The 22,508-nt window shown below is 58.8% G+C and overlaps 2 protein-coding genes across 15 annotated transcripts in view; both read right to left on the bottom strand.

Moving 5' to 3' along the window:
* Nucleotides 1-1,342: 1,342 nt before the first annotated feature.
* PIK3R2 (phosphoinositide-3-kinase regulatory subunit 2) lies at nucleotides 1,343-13,794 on the bottom strand. The gene is made up of 16 exons (XM_041761534.1): nucleotides 13,641-13,794; nucleotides 11,112-11,855; nucleotides 8,102-8,194; nucleotides 7,704-7,754; nucleotides 7,489-7,620; nucleotides 7,184-7,394; nucleotides 6,684-6,769; nucleotides 6,431-6,539; nucleotides 6,243-6,341; nucleotides 5,954-6,134; nucleotides 5,736-5,861; nucleotides 4,537-4,679; nucleotides 4,130-4,306; nucleotides 3,217-3,288; nucleotides 2,894-3,064; nucleotides 1,343-2,515 (listed from the first exon to the last, which is right to left on the bottom strand). The coding sequence occupies exons 2-16, from the start codon at nucleotides 11,431-11,433 to the stop codon at nucleotides 2,308-2,310; spliced, it is 2,181 nt and encodes a 726-aa protein (XP_041617468.1). The 5' UTR covers nucleotides 11,434-11,855; nucleotides 13,641-13,794; the 3' UTR covers nucleotides 1,343-2,307.
* Nucleotides 13,795-14,583: 789 nt separating this feature from the next.
* MAST3 (microtubule associated serine/threonine kinase 3) overlaps nucleotides 14,584-22,508 on the bottom strand; it is a 39,268-nt gene continuing 31,343 nt past the window's right edge. For 13 of the 14 annotated variants that reach the window (XM_041761519.1, XM_041761522.1, XM_041761520.1 and 10 more), the window contains 9 exons: nucleotides 22,360-22,469; nucleotides 21,355-21,491; nucleotides 20,592-20,836; nucleotides 19,909-20,115; nucleotides 19,439-19,665; nucleotides 18,868-18,990; nucleotides 18,153-18,289; nucleotides 17,865-18,046; nucleotides 14,584-16,967 (listed from right to left, as the gene is read on the bottom strand). In XM_041761519.1, coding sequence (XP_041617453.1) covers nucleotides 16,435-16,967; nucleotides 17,865-18,046; nucleotides 18,153-18,289; nucleotides 18,868-18,990; nucleotides 19,439-19,665; nucleotides 19,909-20,115; nucleotides 20,592-20,836; nucleotides 21,355-21,491; nucleotides 22,360-22,469 — 1,901 coding nt within the window. In that variant the 3' untranslated portion in view covers nucleotides 14,584-16,434. The remainder of the gene's footprint in view (nucleotides 16,968-17,864; nucleotides 18,047-18,152; nucleotides 18,290-18,867; nucleotides 18,991-19,438; nucleotides 19,666-19,908; nucleotides 20,116-20,591; nucleotides 20,837-21,354; nucleotides 21,492-22,359; nucleotides 22,470-22,508) is intronic. The other variant, XM_041761533.1, reaches the window with a different exon arrangement.

Raw genomic sequence — 22,508 nt, 5'->3', positions numbered from 1 at the left:
TGGGGAAGTCCCGGCCTGGTGTCCACAGCAGCAGGCTCCGGGGCCGGGATTTCCCTGAAGTGCCCAACGGCTGGATGATCCTGCCATCTTGTCCCTTTGAACCCTTTGCAAACCCCATTTCCTTTATGATGCCTCTGTTAAGACTAAGCAGCACAACTTTGTAGAACTGGTGTGTACTTGCTCTATGCTGGGCAGGACAGAAGAAGTAATAAAGTGCTACAATTTTTCTAGTGGTTACTAAGCACCAGCCCTATTGGATGGATTCACAAAGGTAACCTCACTCATTTGTTTGTCTGGCCCTCAAGAAACTTCCCCTTGGGGCTTGAGGGAGGCAACTATTGACCCTACCGGGTAACAGGAATCTTGAGGATCAGAGGTGGGGGGTGGCTTTCCCAAGGAGACATAGTATAGACGCCTACTGGAGGCCCTGTGGGCTGTTATCTTCTGTCTGCGGGCCCAACCGGCTGGCGTCATGGATCTAGAAAGTGACCTTTATCTTTTGTCCCCCCATGCAGTGGGTGAAGACTGCAGGGAAGGTGGCATCTGGGCTCGGGTTACTCATGGGGCACCTCCTGACTTGGATACATGGCAGGGACAGTGCTTGGGAAGGCCCCAGGGCTCTGAGGCCAAGGGAGGCAGCTCCTATCCCTCTGAGAGCCTAGTGGAGCTTTGTTCATTTACCCCCCAGCTTCCAGGGGTGCTGTATGGGGAGAAGAGGGCAGAAATGCCTAGTCTTGGGGTGGGGGTGTAGAGGAAGGGAGGGCTGAGATGGGGACCCTGGCAGAGGGGGAGCATGATGAATGGTTCAGGTCAAAGACATCATGAGCCCCCAAGTCAATGTCCCCTGGGACCTGGTGGTCTGCGTGTCAGGGGAAGGTGTAGAAAGGGGTCAGAGGAGAGTCAGCAGGGAGGGGCCACACTGAGGGCATTAAGGACATGGGGTCCCTCCCTGGGTGGCACCGGAGGGGTCATGCTATTGACCCCACCTGGCAGTGATGAAGCTGCACATCAGAGGGGAGGTGATTGCCTGAGGGCCTGGGACTCCAGCTTGGGGGGCGGGAGGGGGCCGGCCTAGGCACTGGTGAGAGGCTGGGCTGGAGTCTGAGCTCAGCGGTTAAGCCTCTCTGCTCTGAGAGCCTGGACAAGTCTCTCCCCTTCTCCAGTTACCAGCAGCTAAACTGGGCGGGGGGGAGAGGGGGTGGGGAAGGGAGGGTTGTCAGCCTTCATTGGCTACTGGAATTACAATCCTCTGGGCAGGATCAGTGTGATCTGTGAATGCCAGGGTCCCCAGCACACAGTGGCCATGGAGAAGCCACAACAGCAACAACAGAACAACAGCATCCACATGTTCCATGTTTTATATCCATATCAATATCAACGTACCATACAAAACCTGCCTGCCAGCCTAGCTGGGCAGGCGGGGGGAGGGGGGGCAGTCCACGGGTCGTGTAGAAAACCAGGGCTCTCGTCCCAAAAGAGGAGAGAAAAAAGGGCTTTACAGTCAAGAAAAAATAAAATCAGAACCCAACATGATCGAGGAGAAGCCTTGAGTCTACATTGAGTAGAAGTGCTGTGGGCAGTGGTGCGTCTCAGCCGCCCCAGCAATGCGGGCAGCCTCTATTTCTGGGAGGCCTGGTGCTGGGTGGGGCCGGCTCGTAAGTTATTTTTAATTATTTTTTTTGAGGGGGGGGTACTTCTTGGCAGTGGCCCCCATGTGGGGATAACCAAGTGTTGGTTTCACTTCAGGGTTTGGAAGGGAAGTTGGGGGTCTGTGGGGCGGGTCCCGCCCGGCCCAGAATGTCCCGGCCAAGGTGGTTCCTGGAAGTGGCCAAGTAAAGTTCCTTCCTGCCGTGACCCCAGGTCTATGGCTTAAAAATTGGGGCACCCAGGCTGGGGCCGCACAGCCCAGGGGCCTCTGTAAACATGGCAGGTACAGCCAGGTGGGTCTTCGGGGACCCTGGGGGGGGGCCTTGGGTGGGCAGGGCACAGGGTCAGGGGTGGGCAGTGCCCACGGGAGAGGGGCGTATGGGGCTGGAGAGGCAGGACCCCCAACCCAGAGACACAGAGGGACAGAGAGGAGGACAGATGATGGGGAGGGAAAGACACAGACTGACAGGCAGAGATGGAGAGATGGAGAGAGAGAGGCTAAGATAGAGAGAAATGGAGAAAGAGAGAGAGACAGGAAGAGACTTGAAAAGGAAAGAGATGGGCAGAAAATCCCAAAGATGGACACCTTGGATGGGGCTGTCACCCCAGCCGCCAGGCCCCGCGGTGGCTCCGCTCCGGGCGGATCCTGGTGCTCGGTGGTCAGCGGGTGGCGGGCGGAGGCCCGGGGCCGGGGGCCCGCACGGGGTGGGCGAGCGTGACCGTGAGCGCGTCGTTGTGTTGCACCAGGGAGGCGTGCTGGTAGTGCAGCACCAGCTCCTTCAGAGACCCGTATAGGTTGTAGGGCTCCGCGAAGCCGAAGCCAGTGGCTGTGCGGTAGATGACGCAGTGCTTGGTGTCGCCGTCCACCCTGCCGGTGCAGGCAAACAGGCACTCAGCGGGGCTCCCATGGGGCTCTCCCAGCTCCAGCTCTGGCCAGCAGGTGACTTCTGCCCAGGACTCGCATTTCCCCATTTCCTGGATCCCAACTCAGTCCAAATGCTGCCACCTCCTGCCTGAACACCACCTCCTGCCTGAACGTTGCCCTAGCTTCCTCCCATGCCCCCAATGATCCCTTCTTCCTGTGGCAGTCATGGCAGGCCGGGTGGGGTGGGGTGGGGTGGGGGCTCCTCCCTGGCCACCTTCCCAAGGTCCAGGCCACGGCAGGTGCTCTATGAGAGCCCTCAGATGGAATGTGTGGATCCCCCCACCCCTCTGCTCACTCTCGGCTCCCCAGCCAGGCACTCACACCACAGAGCAGGCATAGCAGCCCCGCTGGCTGCTCTCACGGATGAGGAAGGTACCATCCCGCTTGCCACTCAGCATTTCCTCAGCCTGTGTCCGGTTGATCTTGCCCACATACCACGTGCGTTCCTCGTGGTGGGGGAGGTCGTCCTCGTCCTCCATCAGCGCATACTGGCTGTGAGGGAAGCAGGGTGGCGAGACCTGGTCATTCACTCTGAAGCCTCTCAAGCTTCCCTGCCTGCCTGGACAGCAGTCCCTCCCTGGTGAACTCCTACCCATCCTGCAAAACCCACTGAAAATGGCCCCTTCGGGTAGGTGTTCACTTACTCCTCAGTCTCATTTTTGATCCCCAACCACTCGTTGATTTTCTTCTGCCGGGCACCTTTCTGGGTAAGCCACCTGGAGGGAGAGGAAACGTGTGTTTGTTCCACTCTGGTGGCAGAGGAACAGAGGCTGTAGCACAGGCTGGCTAGCCCACTGTGAGCCAGTGCAGCCTGGCTGGAGGCAAGGGGGACCTACCAGGGCCGGGACTGGGTGCAATGCCTCCGGTTGCCACAAGAGGTCAGTCTTGGCTTGGTCAAGGAAAGCTTGAACCTGGGGCTCTTCAGGGAACCCCCTACTTATTACTGTTTCCGTTGACTCTTACTGAACCCCAGAACACGCCATTCTAGCAAGGCCTTATCACTACCAGAGGCTTAGGCCTGAGGGCTGCAGGGCCGTGTGCCTTCACACAGGGCAAACTGTCTGTTCTGTACCTCAGTTTCCCTCACTGTTAAGGGATTTACAAAGAACTTTGAGAGGACAGAGTGAGCTCATGTGTCCATGGTACTCACACAGTGCCTGACACACAGCAGGTGCATGTCAGCATCCAAGGCAGAGGTGGGAGGGAGATTCCTGACGAAACCTGCATGGCTCAGCGGGCAGAGGCAGGATTTCAGCCCAGGCTGGGGTGCTAGGTCATAGCATTCGGGGAGTGGATCCTGTTGGAGGCTCCCAGTGACCCAGCCCTGTGGGAGCAGAGCTCCCATTTCACAGAAGCTGCGATTCTGTGCATTGAGGCTGAGGCCAACCCATAGGGAGCCCTGCTGAGGGGGCCCGGAGGGGCCTGAGAGGGTGGGGTCTCAGGGGCAAGGTAGGACCACTCGGTGGAGAAAATAAGAGGGAGACACAGACAGAGACCACCTCACTAGATGTCCCTGAACCAAGGGACCTGCAGGTGAGCACAGAGCCAGGTACTCACACTAGGTATTGGTCTCGGATCTTGCGCAGCTGCATGAGGTCTGGCTTGAGGCTGTTCATGCGCTTGTCAATCTCCCGGTTGTCTGAAGCCTGTGCCCGCAGCTCCTGCTCCAGCTTTGTGCGGCTCTCATGGATCTCAGCGATGCGAGACTTGAGCCGCTCTGAGTTCAGTAGGATCCTGTGGGAGGAGCGGCTCTAAGGCCTCACATGGCCTCCCAGCCTCTAAGCCTTTGCACACGCTGTTTCCCAGATTTCTTTCTTGTGAACTCCTATTCATCCTTCAAAGTCCATTTCAAATGATCCCCACCCCTCCTGGGAGCTCAGCATGCCCCCTCTGCTTCCTTTCTTTCTCCACTTGCCCTGTGCCAGATCAGGGTGGGGTAGGGCAGGGCAGAGGAACCGACTCACCTCTGCATTTCTTTCTCATTGCCCTCACGTCGGAAGCGCTCCAAATACTCCTTGCTACACTTCTCTTGCGTCTGGCCCTGTTCTTCAAAGATCTTGATGGTCTCATTGAAGGCCTCAATTGCTGTGCGCTTCATCTGCAGTTCCTGGAGGAGGGGGTGAATCTTAGTTCCTGCTGGGACTCCTTACAAGTCCCTCATGAGGGGGGAAGGTAGATCCCAACTCTGATATGGACTTCACTCAAGCTGTTCCCTCCATCAGGTGCATCGTTTCTCTAGCTCCAGCTGTACCAAACGAACTCCCACTCCCCAAACCCATTCTTCCTTTAGATCCTCTTTCGGGTACCTTACCAAGACCTGGATCTGTTAGCACTGCTGAGAATTAAAGACAAATCTAGTTGCGACATACAGTTCATGGGGCTCCCTCTCAGGGTGGATGCTTCGCGGAGTACTTTCTATACATCATCTTGTGGAACCTGCCAGTAGCCTCCTACAAAGTCAGAACTATTAACGGGGAAATAGATTCAAGGGCCCTAGATCACTTCCAAGATCCCAATGCTCATAACCAATCCCAGATAGGTGTCCTGTCTGCTCAGAGCCTCAGTTGATCCATTAGTAGTAAAAAGGGAGCAAGAAAGAAATTCCTTGGGGATAATGGGGGAGACTGAGCTATTTCCTGCCTGAGATGGGACGTTCAGTCTGAATATGCTGCGCATCTCAAATTCTGAAAGTAACTTATTAACATGGTCCTTGAATGATAAAACCACCCTCCCCCTTCCCTGTTTTAAAAGAGGCTGTCTTTTCCATGATCTCCTGACTCTGTCTCCAGCACTTCTTGTCAGGTTATTAGCTAGCACTTTGAATAAGATCCAGGTTGAAGGGCAGGGAGAAATAGACCCACAGCCCCAGTTTACGGTTCCAGATGGGGAAAGTGAGGCCCAGAGAGACACAGAGGCTCAAGCAGACATCTCCTAGGTCCTGACTTGGCTGCTCCTGCGGTTGGGAGGGGGCTGGGTCGCTGGTGCTTTCTCATTTGTTCTTTTTTTTTTCTTTGAAAACACATACATTGATTTCTGGTTTTTGGGCAGCCCCGGGTGCTAAGTGGCTGCTCTGTGACCTGGAAGCAGGCGTCTGTCCCCAGGGCCTTGCTACTGTCCCTCAGCGCCTGGGAGGAGCTCCTACTAGGAGCACAAGCTGTGGTACCTGGGAGGTGCGGGTGTACTCCTCATAGAGCTGGTCATACTCGCGGCTTTTGTCCTGGTACTGCTGGTGATAGACTTTGAGCTGGGCACCCACCGCCTCCACGCTGTCCTCCTTGACAATCTGGTCCTGGGGACACCCGGTGTGATCAGAGAAGCTGCCTGGGACATTTAGGCCCGAGGCTGGTGCTGCCCTCCCTGGCTGCCACCCTGGCCACAGACCTGCTGGTACTTGGACACTGGGTAGAGGAGGCGTGTGTCCAGTTTGGCGTTGTACTGGGCCAGCGACTCATGGCGGTAGTGGGTGATGAGGTCCACGACAGAGCAGAAGGTGAGTGGCTCTGAGAAGCCATAGTGCCCGTCTCGGTGGAAGACCTTAATCAGCTTGTTATTCCCGCCTTTCCTAGGGGCGGGTGAGAGGGGTGTCAGCAGCTGGTGGGACCCCCAGCCATCCCGGCTGACACTGCCCACCTCTCACACCCAGTCATCCCTGAAGGGACAGGCTCCCCACCTGAGGGTCAGTGTGTACTCTCCCTGGATCTTGCTAGATGCATCCCGGACCAGAAAGGTGCCATCAGGTGTGTCCCGGAGTTTCTCATTCACTTCCTCCCTGTGGGGACACCCAGTATTGGGGCACCTGCCCAGATACCCTGCCCTTCAGGCCCTGCCCACCACGTGGCCCCCATCCCAGAACCCTACCTAGAGATGTCACCCCAGTACCACTCAGCGTCCTGCAGGGAGGGCGGACTCCCTCCGTTGGCGAGGCCTGCAGGGGCTGGCTTTGCCTTGGGAGGTTTAGGTGGCAGCGCTGGGGGACAGGAAAACAAATGTACATTGAGCACGACTGTATACTGTGGCTGGCTCCTACTGCGACAGAGCCTGTGATACTGGCAGGGCCACAAGTCAGCATTCACACCTCCCCACCATATGAGAGAATATGGGGAAGGATCACCTGGGGGTGTGACCTCCTGCTCCTCCAGGTGTTCGTGGAGCAACTTCTCCACCAGCAGCACAGGGAAGTCAGGGCTGGGCTCAGTCCTAGGGGGAAGAGGAGGGCAGTGGGTAGGACCGTGCTTGGCCGCCTGGGGCAGAGGTACGGGAAGGCACGTGTAGGGCAGGGTCGATGACAGGCAGGTGTGGGAGGCTGACTCCTGCTTCTGTATATGCAGCAGGCACTCAATAAATGTTCACACAACAACGCACCAGGATAGGGGGCAGAAGTGGAGGCCCACGCACCACCCACGCGCTTTCCCCCTGGTCTAGGTCCCATCACTCGGCCTCAGGCCTGCTGGGGTTTTCCTGGGGCCCAGATCCCGCCCTTGCGATCCTTTCCGTCCTGTCCAGCGATCGCCACGGCTCGGCTCCGGCCTCTCGGCCCCAGGGCCAGGGCTCCCGCCCGCCCTCCACTCAAAGCCCCGCCCCCGCCGAGGCCCCGCCCCTCCGGCCGCTCACCCGTCGGGCGCGCCCCCTGGCGGCGGCGAGGGAGGCGGCGCGCGCAGCAGCAGCGGCCCGAAGGTGGCGCCCAGGGCTCGCACGGCGGGGCCCGGAGCGGGGGCGCGGCGGGCCACCCGGCCCAGGTGCTGGAGCAGGAAGCGCAGCGTGAGCGCGCGGTGCAGTGGCAGCGTCGGGGGCTCCAGCGCCGGCCCCACGGGCCCCGCGGCCTCTGCGGACAGACGGCCAGGGCAGGGTGAGCCGGGGCCGGCGCCCGTCCGTCCGCCCGGGGCCCCCTCCCGCCCCGGGCCTCGCGCCAGGCTCACCCCGCAGGGCCCGGCGCGCCTCGGCCGCGGCCTCGGGCGTCACGAGGGGCGCGGGCAGCGCCAGCAGGAAGCTCTTGACGCCGTCCGTCAGGGCCGCGGCGTCCCACTGCTCCACGTCGCTCAGGGACCAGTCTGCGGGTGCAGGGGGACGCGTCGGCAGAGACGTCCGGGGACCAGCTCTCCCCCCACCCCTGCCCATGGAAGCTTCCCCTCACCTGTGCGCGGGGCGGGCAGCTCAGGCCTGTAGAGGGACTCGCTGTCTAGCCCTGGGGGGAGAGGGGAAGGGGTGGGTCACCTCCACCCCGAGGGGCAAGACCGGCTCTCACATGCTTCCTGGACCCCTCCTGGGGGCTGGGAGGGCTACTCAACCTCCTAGACATAATTGGGACGACGGTGCCAGAGGGCACGGCACATGCAATAGCGATCTCGGTGACCACATTCCCATCCACACCCTAGGAGTCACTACTGCCCCAACTCAACAGGGAGGCCCAGAGCATCCAAATTCAGCTTCTTTCCATGCACAGGAGGTCTGGCAGCCCCATGAGGGGATGAATTACCCATCACCAGGGGTAAGCAAGCAGCATACAGGGGTTGTAGGCGGGCTGAGGCTCACCTGTCCGTTCAATGGCCTCCACCAGCTTCACCAGGAGTGGAGGAGCAACATCAGGTGGGGAGAACTGCTCTGGCAGGTCGGGGAGTGTGAGGCCTGGCAGAAGGGGACAGACAGCCTGTTTAGTGGGGTTCCTGGAAGGATCCTGGCCCCTTTCTTTGGCCGTTTGGACCTCAGCTTGGGCAGTTCCAGGTAGGGTCTGGTCTGGCATCAGTACCATAATCTTAGGGAAGCCAAAACCTGGGTGGAGGGGCTGAGTTGGTGGTAAACAATTTTCTGGGTTAAAATACCAGTTTATAGGGATCCCTGGGTGGCTCAGTGGTTTAGTGCCTGCCTTCAGCCCAGGGCGTGATCCTGGAGTCCCGGGATCAAGTCCCACGTCAGGCTCCCTGCATGGAGCCTGCTGCTTCCTCTGCTTGTGTCTCTGCCTCTCTCTCTGTCTCTCATGAATAAATAAATAAATTAAAAAATAAAATAAAATATCAGTTTACGCAGTTTCAGACCAGGTATAGTGGGTTGGTCAGTGTCCCCCAAAATGGTATGTCCACATCTTAATCCCTGATACCTGTGGCTATGCCCTTATTATGCAGATATAATTAAAGTAAGAATTTTGAGACGAGATCTTCTTAGACTTAGGGCTCTCAATCCAATGACTGGTGTTTTTATAAGAGAAGGCTATGTGAAGACAGGGGCAGAGATTGAGATGACGGGGCTGCAAACCGAGGAACACCCGGAGGTATGAGAAGCTGGCAGAAGCAAAGAACCGTCCACTCGTAGAAACTCCAGAGAGGGTACGGCCCCGCTGACACCTTGAATTTGGACTTTGGGCCTGCAGAGCAGCAGGGAACTGTGGCTTGGAAGCCACTGAGTTTGTGGGAGTTCCTTACAGCAGGGTTGGGGCGTGCTGCCACTGCTTACTGTGCAACTTTGGGCACAGGACCCACCCTCTCTGTGCCTCGGTCCTCCTCAGGTAGGAAACTGGCTCCTGGTGGCCTCTCTCCCTCCTTACTCAGAACAACAAACTGGTTGAAAAGGATAAAAGGACGATATCCTGCAGGTCAGAACGCTTCATTCCAAGGACCTTCTTCCATTCTCTAAGTCATCTTGTTTTAAAAAAAGTATTTCCCCTGTTTTAAAAATGCTGAAACCCCTCCCAGCGGGCGCCAGGGGCCTTCCTGGCCCTGCGTGTCTCGCTCCACCGGGCCCTTTGTCCTCAGGCTGCTCTGCCTGCACGGCCACCGTTTGATGCAGCTCCGGCCCTCGGCAGGGACGCCCTGGCATACAGCAGGGGCAAGCCCGGGCCTGCGGGGCCTCCCTGAGTGATGGGCCAGGTGGTGCCTCAAGCTGGAGAAAGGCCCAGCTAAGTAAAAAATGCTGAAGGAAAAAAGAGAGAGAGAGAGCAAGGGGAGAGGAGGTAGGTGATGGGGGTGGAGGGTACAGTTCTGAACTTTGCCTGTGACTAGTTTGCAAAATGGGGAGGGACGTCTCATCAGAACTCGTGTCATTCCCATTTTATGGATCAGGAATTGAGGCTGAGAGAGGCAGCAACCTCCCTCTGGGGGTGCAGGCGACACTGACATTCTGGGCTGGGCTCTCCCTATGGGGCCGAATGGGGGAAATGCAGGTGGCCACAGAATGTTGCTGGGTGGTCCCAGGACCCTGGAGGGGCAGGGCCTGAACAGGCAAAGGACCAAGACTTCTAGTGGCCGGATGAGGAAACTGAGGCCCACGGAGGGCTGGCCCCAGCCACTGTCACGCAGCCCTGGAGGATTTGGAGGGCGGGGCCGGGCAGCCACCCTGAGTGGGTATGTGTGTGGAGGCTGGCCTGAGGCCAGGCAGAGGAGGGAGGAGGCTGTTACCAGGGGGAGAGGCAGATTTTGGCTGGGAGCCCGGATGGGGCCGCCTCCTGCTCCTCCAGGCTGAGGCGGGACGTAGGCCCAGGGCCTGGAGGCACCAGATGCTGCAAACCCTCACCTCGGTGCCTCCCATCCGGCCCCATGCTGTGGGGCTTGGATGTGACCCTCTTGGGGGCCTGGGTGTCCCTCTCGTGCCAAACCAGGCAGGCCAAAGGTCGAGGCCATAGCGCTTCGCAGGCCTTGGCCTTCCCTGGTGGATGGACCCTAAGTGAGTGGTTTGAGCCCTTAGCACCTCGGTCTCCCCATCTGTACACAGGCCCTCCCTGGTTTGCTGTGAAGGTTGGAGCAGACTCCGAGGCACTCAGCACTTATCAGCCTCATCCCCACGGCCTGGGCCTCAGTTTCCCTGGCTGGAACCCACGCACGCACTCTGCCTACAGCATACAACAATCCCCGTATGCCCTCATTCTTCACTGCTGGCACATCTCTTGAAGTGTAGATGGCCAAGGGTCTTTGGGGAGGGATGAATGTGTGCTGCATGGCCTTGCAGGATCATCCCACCCTCTTTTGGCTTTGTGTCTCCCTTCATTTTGGAAACCGGGTAAAATTAGGGTAACAAAAGGGAGTTTCTTGAGGGACCCTATCTGCAAACTGAGGGATGAAACTAAGTTGAATCTCTGAATCCTACTGAACACTCCCCACTGTCATCAAAATCAATCCCACAGAATCCTGAGGCACAGCCCTGGTTGCCCCTCCCTTCCCACCACTCCACCCCACTGGCTGTTCCCTGAACCTGCCGTTACATTCCTACCTCACAGCCTCTGCCTTTGCTGTGCTTGCTGCCCGGAGACCTTCACTCCCGGCTCTTCCCATGTGAGGCTCCTTCCCCGCAGCATTTTCCATTACCTAATCACATTCTTGTCACTTCTCGAACCAGGAGCCCCGCTAGGGCAGGGCCAGGCCTATGTCCACTGCTGTGTTCCCAATGCCACGAATTGACCCTAGCCCTCGACAACAGTGCAGTCAACACCTGTGAACTGCCCAAATGTGCTTATTCCTCCTCCCCTGGAAGAGGTGCCATTGCCTCATTAGAAAGAAGAGGAAACTGAGGGTCTGAGAGGACCCCATCCCTGCCAGGGCCCCTGCCTGCTGCTCACCTGGCTCAGGGGGCCCATCCCGGGGCCTGGCGGGCAGTGGGCGGGGGCCACGTGGACGAGGGCCGGGCCGGGCCAGGGCTACAGGACCCAGGAACTCGACGTAGGTGCCGGGGAAGTCACCTCGTTGCCGCGTGCGTTCATTGAGGCCAGGCATCCAGCCCACGCTCTGTGGGCAGCGCTCGTTGCCCTCAGCCACGCCCAGCACCTGCAGGGCTGCCCGGCTCACCACCAGCACGTCGCCCGGCAGCAGCTCCAGGTCCTCCGGCCGCTCCCGGCGGAATGGGTACAGTGCTCGGTACTGGAAGCCCTCAGCACCGGCCATGGCTGGGCAGGGTGAGGTCTGGACGGTCAAGCTGCTGCTCGGGGCCCCAGTGGCCCCATCAGCTGGGGTGAGGGCCGGGAGGGTCCACTGGGCCGGCTCGGGGCACTGAGACCACTATTTCTACTGAGAAGTTACAGGTGACCGCGGGGGTCACTCATGCCTTGCTTCCCACCATTATTCCATGACCCTGACATGGGTCACTCGTGGCTCGGTCCACCATTCGTCAACTGGTGGGAGGGGGTCGGCAGCGTGGTCTCAGGTCACTCAGCCGCTGCGTCCCCCCTCAATCCGTAGGGCAGGGCCAGGCTGCTCACTCCCTCACATGGGGGGCCATCGGCGCCCGAGGCTGGCGGCTCTTCCGGCTGCGCCAGACGAGGGGGCCGAGGGCACAGGCTGTCACCATGCTTGGCCAGGACGCCGACCTAGGGGGAGATGGGCAGGGCAGCATCAGCCAGGTTGGGCTCCTACCACCCCCACCCCAGAGTTGGGCCCAAATATGGGGTTGCAAACCCATGACTAGCCAGGTAACCTTGGGCCAGCCCCAGCCCCTTTCTCAACTGGTCTCCCCAGCTGTAAAATGGGTGTAACAACAGCCATCCCTGGGGGTCACTGGGAGCAGAACTCCCAAGAACCTGCCCCAGGCATAATGCATGCTCAGTAAACAAGCTCTTCATTGCCCCTTCATTGCCTCTTCGTTAGAGATGGCGAAACTGAGGCTCAGAGCAGGGAGGTCTTTGTTGGACCACTCGGTGGGTGGCGAAGCCAGGACTCCTAAACCCGAGAGATCCACTCAACATCAAGGCCCAGGATGGATTCCAGGAGGCACAGCCACATGGCTGGATAGTTACACCCACAGTGGGTAATGTGTGATGGGGAATGCTCAGGGTACTAGGGAGCTCCAAGGAGGGGCTGGGCCAACTGAGCACAGAAGGACACAGTAAGGAAGCAAAGAGGTAGGAAAGCAGGTCCAGGCAGAGGCAAAGGACTAAGAAGCGAGTCCAAGGTCTCTGTGGGGGAGAAATGCAGTGAAGGGGACAGTGTCCCAGCTTGGCTAAATGAGAGGCATAGAGTAGGATCTCAAAACAGGGGGGTGATGGGAGGTCATGGAGCTAGGAGAGGGTGAAGGGGAGGAAGGTATCACAACTGCTAAGGGGGAGGCTGTTGGATGCAGGGCGATGCTCAAGCCCCAGGAGCCCCAAGCCTTGGGGAAACAGCCCACTACAGACAGCATTCCCAGTCTCAGTCCTGCAGGTTGACTTCTCCAGAGACTCGGTAGTGGGGGAGGGCGTGCTTTTCTAGAGGGCGGGTCTTCATAAGGACAGGAGACAGCACTGGCCGGAGGGGATAGTGCGTGCAAAGGCTTGACAGCGGGAAGTTGCCTGCCAATTCAGGGTGTCTCTACGAATGCCACTAAGCGTCCAGCACGCTGGTAATTGAGTACCAGGCGGACGGTCTGGGCTTTATCGCCCCCCTCCTCGACCACGACAGCCCCAGAAGGTGTTGAATCAGGGAGCAGAGGCTCCACACTCCGGAGCACCCAAACTTACCCGCTTCCTGGCCCCCGTACCCTCCATTCTACAGGAGGGGAAACTGAGGCCCGGCAAGGGGACATCCAGGAAACCGCCTGGATCCGCTTGCCTACCCGCCTCCGCGCTCCAGCATGCACAGGTTTGCACACGCCCCGGTGTGTGCGCCCGGGAACCAGCGCTCCCCGAATCCGAGAGGCGGGGTGGAGGGGCCAGGCCTGGCCAGGGTCTCTGCGGCTGGACGCAGGGCCCGCGCGCTCACGCGTGTTTAAACGCGGACCCGGGCCTGTGTGGACCCAGTAGCCTAGCCCCGGGAACGGAAGTGCAGTCGACCCCGACCCTCCTGCATCCCACTATGTCCCACACAATGCCTGGGTGCCACTCATTACTGCTCGACGCCCCACTCCAGGCAGGGCCTCCTTCCATTTGGGGCCGCGGCCCTAGCCCCTTATCTCGGCCTGGGGGCACCCCGTTCCTCTCCCACCGTCCAGGGCAGGCAGCAGCGCTGCCAGGTCGAGCCTGAGGCCTCCCTCCCGTTCCTCGAGGCCCCCAGTTCCCGCGGGGCGCGATGCAGCTCGGCGCTCGCGTTCTGACTTCCACCTCGGCCCCGCATTCTGCTTAGGCGACCCGCATTTGAGCGCACGCCAGCCCGGCCTGCCACGCCGGCCGGCCTGGACTTACCTGGTCGCGGCCGCCACCGCCGCCGAGGCCGCCGTCACACCGATCCGAGCCCGACCCGTGGCTCCACAGCGGCCGCCGTCGCCGCAGCCGCGGGATCCCCGCCTCCGCCACCGCCGCCGCGGTTCCGAACAGCCGGGCCCGCCCCCGGCGGAAATGGCCGAGCGCACTCGGGCCGGGCGGGTGAAGCGAGGCGGAGGCGGAGCCTCGGGACGGCCGAACATTTCCGGAAAGAGCCGAACGTACTCCCGCGGGACTGGCGGGCGGAGGATGCCACGAGATGGCCGATCATGTCCGGAAACAGCCGAGCGCAATCGGGCCAGCTAAGCCTTTCCCTAGGCTCGGCTGGACTCGGCTCGGGTTCGGCCGGGCTTTGAGATGCCCGAGCGATTCCGGAAAGCACTGTGCGCCTTCCAGCTGAACTGATGGAACAGAGGCTAAGCCTCCAGACTGCGGAGAGTTTTGGAAAGAACCGAGTATGCCTAGACCCAGATAGAGGCCCTGGGAGTTTAGTCCCAGAGACTGACCGCCAACTTCCGGAAATTGCCGAAGAATAGATGATTCCAGAGGGCGGGTGAGGCAGCCCCGAGCTTAGGGAAGAGGAGGCGGTGGGATGGGAAAGGAGCTCGCCAGAGAAAGCTGAGCTTTTCAGGAAAGCCGACTAGGCCAGGTTTGGAAGCGGTTTCCATGGCAACCTAGAGCGTCCGGAAACGCTGAACGGGCTGCAGCCTAACGAGCGCTAGAACACGCCCAACAGGGCCCAGACGCGACGATTATTTCCGGAAATAGCCGAAGACACTCGGAGGCGGGGGGGCGTGGCCAAAGGTTCCTGGTACTACCCAGAGCTCAGGAAGTAACCGCACTGGAGCTGTGCTGGGTTCAGGTGCGGGTTGGGGGGCAGGGGCCGGCGGGTGGGGATAGGGCACAGTCCAAGCAAAAACCTGTGTAGAAAGGACACAAAGATGGTTTATTTATTTTATTGACACGGCTCAGGGCCCCAGATCAGTGTCTGGATGGAGCTTTTAAGGGCGGAGCTTAATGATGGGTAGTCAGGGAGAGGGCAGCAGGAGGCCAGGGACCTGAGAAGGCATCAGGGGGAAATCTCATTGGTGAACTCCTATGCAGACTTCAAAACCCCTTCAAATGAAGCCAATTTTCACCCTGTCCCCACCACACTCTTCCCTTTCCCCTTTCTTTTGCCCCTCACAAATCCAGACATTGGACCTCCTCTTTTTAAGTGTGGGCTTTTATTCACGGTCAGCTCCAGGATGGAAGGAGGGAGCAAGTCATGCACAGCCTTGGTCTAGCTCCAACACAAGCCAGTGCTGGGTGGGGGTCTCTGGGAGGGATGCAGAGTGGGCTACAGTGCCTGCAAAGTGCCCTCACCATGTAGGGCACAGTGATCTTGCCAGGCACCTCCAAATAGGAAATGGAGGCTCTGTCTGTGATACCCAGGGGGTCACACAGCATCCTGGGAAAGAGAGCTGGAGACGGGAGTTAGCTGTATCTGGCCCCAGATTCTCCATTCAAGCTCCCTTGTTGACGAGGCCCACCATAGGACCTGGCTGCATGATTCTTTACTAGGTGAGTGTGGGACAAGTCTCCACCCCTCACCAGGCCTCAGTTACTTGTCTGTAAAATGGGGATGACGACACCACCTGCAGCCTTCTCAAGGCTGGCTGAGGGAGAAGCCACGAGTAAAAGCATTTGGCATAGAGTAGATGCTTAATAAATAGTCATTGTGATTAGTTTTGTAAACACAAGGAAACTGAGGCACAGAGTGGGAAAGCCATTTTGCCAGAGCCACACAGGGAAGCCAAGATTCAAACTTGGGCTCCATTGCCCCCTAGGTGGGTTTTCTCACTTGAATTTCATTCTAGGAAGGCTGTGACACACTGAGGGATCACCATAGGGCATTTCAGACACATCATGGTCAAGGGCTCACCCTGGTCGGCATCAAACACCAAATCTTGTGCAGGGTGGACATTCATTCCCAGTACCCTCGGGAGTCCTGAGTCTCCCTCCCAGGGCATCAGTGTCACCCTATGGAATGGATGACCCCTCTGTCTAGATCTGGTAAATTCCTACGCATCCATCAAAGTCTCCGTTCCCACAACCTCTTCTAGGCTGAAGCCTTCAGGACTAGAAGCAAACTAGCAAGACTGGCCTAGGGATGGAGGCTATGATAGTGAGAAGTAGCTTTCAGAATCCAGTCCGTCTTTGAGATTGCTTTGTTTTGTGGTAGAGGGGAATCATTTATAGACTCTTCAAGTCATATCCAAACTGGGCCCGAACACATAAGCTTGCCTGTATCCCCTCAAATCGGTGGGTCTTGGGCCAGGATGGGATCAAGTAACACAAAAGAAAAACCCTAAAAAATACAGAAAACCTAGAAAACATGAACATACATGACTTCTCCAAAGTGCTTCCTTCTGAGCCCAGGGGGCAGCGTCTGCAAATGGGGTCCCAAGTGCAAGGGGCAGGACCCCGGCAGCCACCTTCACAATGGCAGCTCAGTCTACCTATCGCTTATAAAAAGTAATAAATTAGTCGCAGGGATTTGCTGCTATTTACAATGCCACCCTTGTCCCCCATTCCTGCCCCTACGGCCCCCGATCTGCACCAGAACACAAAGGAGGTGCTGTCTCCGTCTTCCAGTAAGGACCGAGATGGCTTCTTGCCTTCCAGGTGTCATAGTCTGGTGGCTCAGTCTCCATCCAGAAGTCACTTCATGGAAAAAAACATTGCACAAAAAATAGCCCCACTTCTAGGCCAGGGAGAGGCCAGGTGGGAGGGATCAGTCCTTCCCGGCAGGTCCAAGGGCTCCCAGCACAGCCTCAGCGCCCTCCACAGCAATCTGTGGTACGGAGGTGAGCGGCCCGGCGGCCTCCTCTGGAGGCTCATCGAAGCTCACCTCCTGCACCGCCTCCTGCTTCTTGAAGGAGTCTCGGCGTTCGGACAGGTGTAGCCGCCGCATGACCACGAGCTCCGAGTCTGGCCCACGGCCGCGGCGCCCCAGCTCCCCATCCAGCCGTTCACCTGAACCCAGCTTGTCAGCTGACTGGCCCCGGCGCAACCGTGGAGACCGGGTGGGCGCGGGTGGGTGCCCGGGGAGGGGTGAGGGTGAGCGGGGTGGGGGCAGAGGCACAGGCGGGCAGGCCAGCGGGGAGGGCGGGATGCTGCTGGTAGACTTGCGGCGGCCGGCCTTGGGGCGGGGTGGTCCGAGCTTGGCGGCCAGGCCATGCAGGGAGCTAGGCCGGGTGTGGCCAGCGGCGGCAGGGGAGGCAGGGCTGCTGGAGCTCGGGGAGACACTGGGAGGGGATGCAGCGTCTGTGGGTGACAGATGAGGGTCAATGTCTCCAGCCTTGAGGTGGGGCCCTGAGACTGAGCGCACCTGCCAAACCCCATGGCTACCCAGTAGTCCTGCTTTTCTTGCCTCATGTTCTGTGTGCAGGCTGTTCCCTTGGCTTAGATCTGGTGAACTCCTACTCATCCATCAAAGCCCTAGTTCCTATCCACCCACTTCTCATCTACAGACCTATCACCTTAATGCGCCAAAGATACACACCCACATCTACCTCTGCTCACCTCTCTACCTCAAGCCTCAGCCGTAGAGGATGCCTGGTCTGAGGAAAGTAAAGATGGCGGATACGCTCTGCCCCATGAAGTCAGGGTGAGTCAGAGGGATAGCAACTGGGGTGCCCAGGCCTCCGGGAGGCCTTCCCTGCTTCCCCTTTGGGTTGCCCCAGCCTGCTCCTCCCTTCAGCTGGATGCTAACCCAGTGGGGCTCAGGGTGTCTGTGTCTGGCTGGCTGTGACTGAGGGTTCTCAGCAATGGGCCAAGTCACCATCCTTTCCTGCCTCAGAAGATTTTTCTAAAACAGACCCCCCTAAAACATGCCCCCTTCAGCTCACACATCCACCATGGCTCCCACCTGCCCACCAATGCAAGCCCAGCTCCTTGGCCTCACCCATCTCCCAACTTCCTCCCTCCCCGGCCTTCCCCTGCTTTCACAACCCTCCCGTCCAGCTGCCTCTGTTCATGATGCTCACTCTGCTGGGAACCCTCTTCTCTGCTCTCACACCTGTCTCCGACCACCTCCAGGCTGCCCTGGAAGGCCCTTCTGGTCACCTCATTTCCTCTATTATGTCATTCCCTCCTTTAAACCCTGGTGCCTCCCTCAATGGGGCCAGGTCACCCCAGGGTGGCGCTGGGGAGCACACCTACCTGCTGGGGCATCGGGAGCTGGGCTGCGGCAAGGTGTGGTGGGGCTGGGGGAGAGGCTGTGGGTGGGTGACCCTGGGAGGCTCTCGCTGGATGACAGGGAGTGGTGGAGGCCAGAGGAGAAGCTGCGGCTGGTGTGCAGCACAGAGGACTGTTTGGAGATCTTCTTGAAAAGTGATTTCCGCCTGCAAGTGAGAGACTTGATGCTTCAGAACCCACGCCCCCAGCAGCCCATGGAGCTGTGCCACGGGTCCTCCACCAACACTCCAGGGAGGGCCCACCCTGCCTCACCGGTCCTGGGTCTCCCGCCGGCGGCTCCGCTTGCTCCTGCGTGCCATGCGGCCCTTGGCCACATTCTTCCGGGCGGGGCCCACCTTGATGGAGGTGTTCTCCAGGGCTGTGGTCCGCAGGGCGATCTTGTTGCCACTCTATGGGAGAGATGGTGAGGAGTCACCTGGGGGCCTCCCATCTAGTGAGCCACCCATCTACCCACCTCTCTCCTCCTCCTCCATCAAAGCCCCAGATCCTATCCATCCACAAATGACCCATCACCCAGTGGGCCAAAGATACAACATCCACCATCTGTCCATCCGTGCAATGAGCTGCCCACCCACCCACCGGTCCTAGGAGCTGTCCAAATAAGGCCCTGCCTCCTGGCCTGCACCCCCCTCGCAACCCCCAGGCCTCTGCCCCCCGAGGTCCTCTGGTCTGAGGAAGACAAAGATACTATGAATATCCCCGGCCTCCTAAGGTCAGGGTGAGCCAGAGGGAGGGCCAAGAGTCGGCACACCCAGGGGGCAAAGAAGAAGGAATATCCTGGGCATAGGGGAGGTGACATGCAAGGCCTGGAGGTGGGACCAAGTGTGGAAATGTGTGGTTCCACGGGGAGAACCACAGAATTGGGAGCTGCCAGGGGGTCACAGGAGCAAACCAGAGGGTAGGCATCTGGGGGCCCTGAGGTGTGGGGGTTCTGGGAGCCCCAGGAAAGGCAGTGGGGATACTGTACCTTCAACAGCAGCTCAACGACGTCCATGTGCACCAGCCCCAGGACCGACTCCCCGTTGATGTGGGTGATGAGGTCCCCGGCTCGCAGGCCCGCCTCCTGGGCAGGGCTTCCCTCCTCCACACTCTGGCAGTGGGGACAGGGTGGGAGGAGCTGTGAGGTCTGGGACCCCACAGCCGGAGACCCCATGCCATCTGGTTCAGCTGTGGGACCCCAGCAACCAGCTGCCACCCATGCTGTTTCCCTGACCTTAGGGGCTGTTCAGAGAGTGACTGGCAGGGAGGGAAGAGGCTCTGGGCTCGGGGGAGGCGGGACAACACTCCCACTGTGCACCTGTGGGTATGGGATGGGAGCTTCATGCCGGACTGAGGTCTCTACCCCTCTGTCCATCCCTGTGTGTCTCACCCGACCTCCTCCCCATAAGAAAGAGGGGCTGCAAAGACCCAAGTGCCACCAGTTCCCTGCCTTGGACTCTAGAACCTCACAGGCAAGTTTGCACTCCTAAGACTAGAAAGTGAAAGTGCCTTGCCAGGGTGAAGCTGGACTCAAGCCAGGTCCTGCTGTTCCTGCTCACCCAGACAACGTGGTGCACAGTGTAGACATCGCTGTCACCCATGTAGACGCGGATTGCCCGCAGGCTGAAGCCGTACTTCTTGCCTGAGCTATGGATGACAATGGGGGGCCGCAGACTGCCACACACGGGGGACGGGTCTCGGCTTGGAGAGGAGTCTCGGGATGACGGGTTCGAGGACAGAGAGCGTGGGGACAGAGGGCTCATGAGGGGGCCGCCGCTGCCATCATCTGCAGGACCAGGGTTGGGAGGGGGTCACTCCCTTGCAGGGACAAAGGTTGGGCGGGCACCTCTCCCCAACCCTCCCACTGAGCTGACCCCTCTGGCTGTGCTGCTGCTGCTCCAATGCCCCAAGCACGGTCCCCCCACCTCTCCCTGGGTCTAGCTCCTTCTGTCGGATGGTAGGCCCCAACCTGGTGGTTAAAATAGACATGGACAGACAAGCAAAGACAAGGCTGGGTGACACGTGGTACCGGCTGTGATGATGAGTGACAAGGCGGACACTGACGCTGACTTGGGCACGCGGCCCCCGCTGGGGGAGGTCCGAGACTTCTCAGGAGCTGGGTCTCTTGGGCCCCCAAGGCGGCGGCCCCGACCAGCATCCAGGGCCCGTGGTGTTGAGTGTCGGGCACCAGTGCTGTTGCTTCGTAGGCGTGCATGGCTGAGGGCGGCTGTGTCAGCTAGGGGTCAGCAGGGATGGGGTTCAGCCTGGCCAACCTCACCACTCAGGAGGCGAAGCCCCTTCCTCCCCAGTCACTGGGAACACCGTTCAGCCTCCTGGCCTTTCTTCAGGCAGCTCCCTCTCCCCCTACTTCCTTCCTGCGCTGCTCTTCCTGGAAAGCTCCACTCTTCAAGTCCCCTCCTCTTAAGAAACCTTCCCCCACCCATCAGACCCCTACGCCTCTCTTCGAAGTCCCCAGCCTCATCTCCCTCTCCAGTCCCATCTTGATCCAGTGAACTGGGGTTATCACCCCAAGCCTGGGAGTAAAGTTGAGGCCCAAGGCCTCTTGGGAGCCCTGGCCTCTCTAATCTTAAAACCTTTATTAGACAAGTGAATGGTCTCTCTGGAGAGCTCCTACTTCAAAACCCATCTCAAATAGTCCCTCCTCTGGGAAACCTTTTACTATAGTATCCCTCCCACTTGGACCTCACCTACCAGAAAGGCTTGAGGGCTTGGGCATCACTGGGGTGGCTGCTGGAGGTGGATCAGGCTCGCCCAGAATGAAGATGGGCCTCTTGGGGCCCGAAGAGGCTGGGCTGACTCCCTCATCCTCTGACGAGAAGGCAAACTTGGGCATTGTGTCCAGGCTAATAGTATTCAAGAGGGATGGGCTGGGGCCCCGCTCAGGCTGGGAAGAGGACGATTGGCAGGAAGAACCAGAAGATGTCCAGGATCTCAGTCTGTGGCAGGGAAGAGCCAAAGTCACATTCGCCAGGTACCCTCGCCCCGGGACACCCAATCACCCCTAGTGGCCATGTTTTAACTCTCAGCTTAGAAACAGAGGTAATTTGTAAATGCAGACTGAGGTCCCTTCTGTGTGCTGGGTCCTCGGTCTGCCCGGAGAATTCCTATCTGTCTTTTAAAAGCTAGCTTCCAACACTCATCCTTTAGCAGACATGGATTATTTTTCTGTCGAGTCTGGTCTTTGAAGAATGAACAGGAGTTTGTCAGCAAAGGGTACTCTGGCAGAGGGAAGAGTACGAGCAAAAGCCTAGCAGTATGACGGTGCATAGCCGCTCTATGCTCCGTGTGGTTAGGGACGCAAAGCCAGGGGGCCGCGTTGGCAGGGCTCTGACCCGCTGGCCCATGTGTCTGACCCTTTGGGGCACTGGGAAGCTTTCTCCCGTGTTAGATCCTGTGGTTCCATCTCCCAGTAGGCTTGGAAGCTGGATCTGCTCACATTCCCCGGTCCACCTACCGGATCTCCATGCTCATGCGGCGGCCACACTCGCCCTCGCCGCTACGCTCCCAGCCTTCCTCCCGGTCCTCACTGAAGCTCCGTTCAGCGAAGGTGGGTGTTGGCTGGGCGGCCAGGAACTCGGAGCTGCTGTAGACCTGGCAGCAAGAGATGACAGTAAGGACAGGGAGGCAGGCAGCCACACCCCTGGGGAAGAGCCGGCTTCGCTGGGTGCTTCCCTGTGAGTCACTTCCTTCAACCCATACTCACCACATCCCTAAAAACAGCAGGGTCTTTGGCCCACTGTACAGATGGGGACACTAAGGCTCAGAGGGGCCCTGCTACCAAGATAATATTACCTCGGCCATAAAAAGGAACGAGGCTCTGGGACGCCTGGGTGGCTCAGCCATTGAGCATCTGCCTTTGGCTCAGGGCATGATGATGGGGTCTGGGATCAAGTCCCGCATTGGGTTCTTCCCAGGGAGCCTGCTTCTCCCTCTGCCTATGTCTCTGCCTTTCTCTGTGTTTCTCAGGGATAAATAAATAAAGTCTTAAAAAAAAAAAAAAAAGGAGCCAGGCTCTGACACAGGCTACACTGTGGATGAGCCTTTTGAAAGCATCGTGCTGAGTGCTGAGAAGCCAGACACGAAAGGCCAAAGTATGTGTAATTCCACTTAGGTGAAATATCCAGAGCAGACAAATCCAGAGGCAGAAAGCAGACTGGTGGTTGTCAGGGGCCAGGGGAGGTAGGGAAGGGCAGTGACTGCTCAGGTGAACCGGGACTCCCTTTGGGGTGACAGGAAGGTTCTGGAGCTAGACAGAGGTGATGAGCATCTGACATTCTGAATGTATTAAATGCTGCTGAACTGTACAGTTTAAAATGGCTAATATGGTAAATCTTATATGTATTTTTACCATAATAACAACAAAAAGGTAGAAGGCCCCCCGCACAGAACATCTTGCAACATTTCCTAGGTGCTAGGTACGTTTCCTGAGTGCTCAGGGGGTCTAGGGCCCTGGGCCCACCTTGCTGAACCGGTGGGAACAAGACGAGAACTGAGGGATCTCTGTGGATGACTCTTCGTCATTGGTCTCCTCATCCTCAGAGCCCAGGTGGCGGTAACGTTCCGAGCGTGCTGCAGGAGGGAAAGGCACATGTAGACCACCTGAGGCCC

This window comes from Vulpes lagopus, chromosome 7 (genome assembly GCF_018345385.1).
Source record: "Vulpes lagopus strain Blue_001 chromosome 7, ASM1834538v1, whole genome shotgun sequence".
In the NCBI taxonomy this organism is placed as follows: Eukaryota; Metazoa; Chordata; class Mammalia; order Carnivora; family Canidae; genus Vulpes; species Vulpes lagopus.
This window is presented reverse-complemented; position numbering and strand designations above follow the sequence as displayed.

Excerpts from the sequence above, each read along its gene's own strand:
- PIK3R2 (XM_041761534.1), bottom strand. The coding sequence starts at position 11,433 with ATGGCCGGTGCTGAGGGCTTCCAGTACCGAGCACTGTACCCATTCCGC. Across the intron at positions 6,540-6,683 it reads GCAGGAGGTCACACCCCCAG|CGCTGCCACCTAAACCTCCC; the intron begins GTGATCCTTCCC and ends CCTGTCCCCCAG. Across the intron at positions 2,516-2,893 it reads TGCTATGCCTGCTCTGTGGT|GGTGGACGGCGACACCAAGC; the intron begins GTGAGTGCCTGG and ends CTGCACCGGCAG.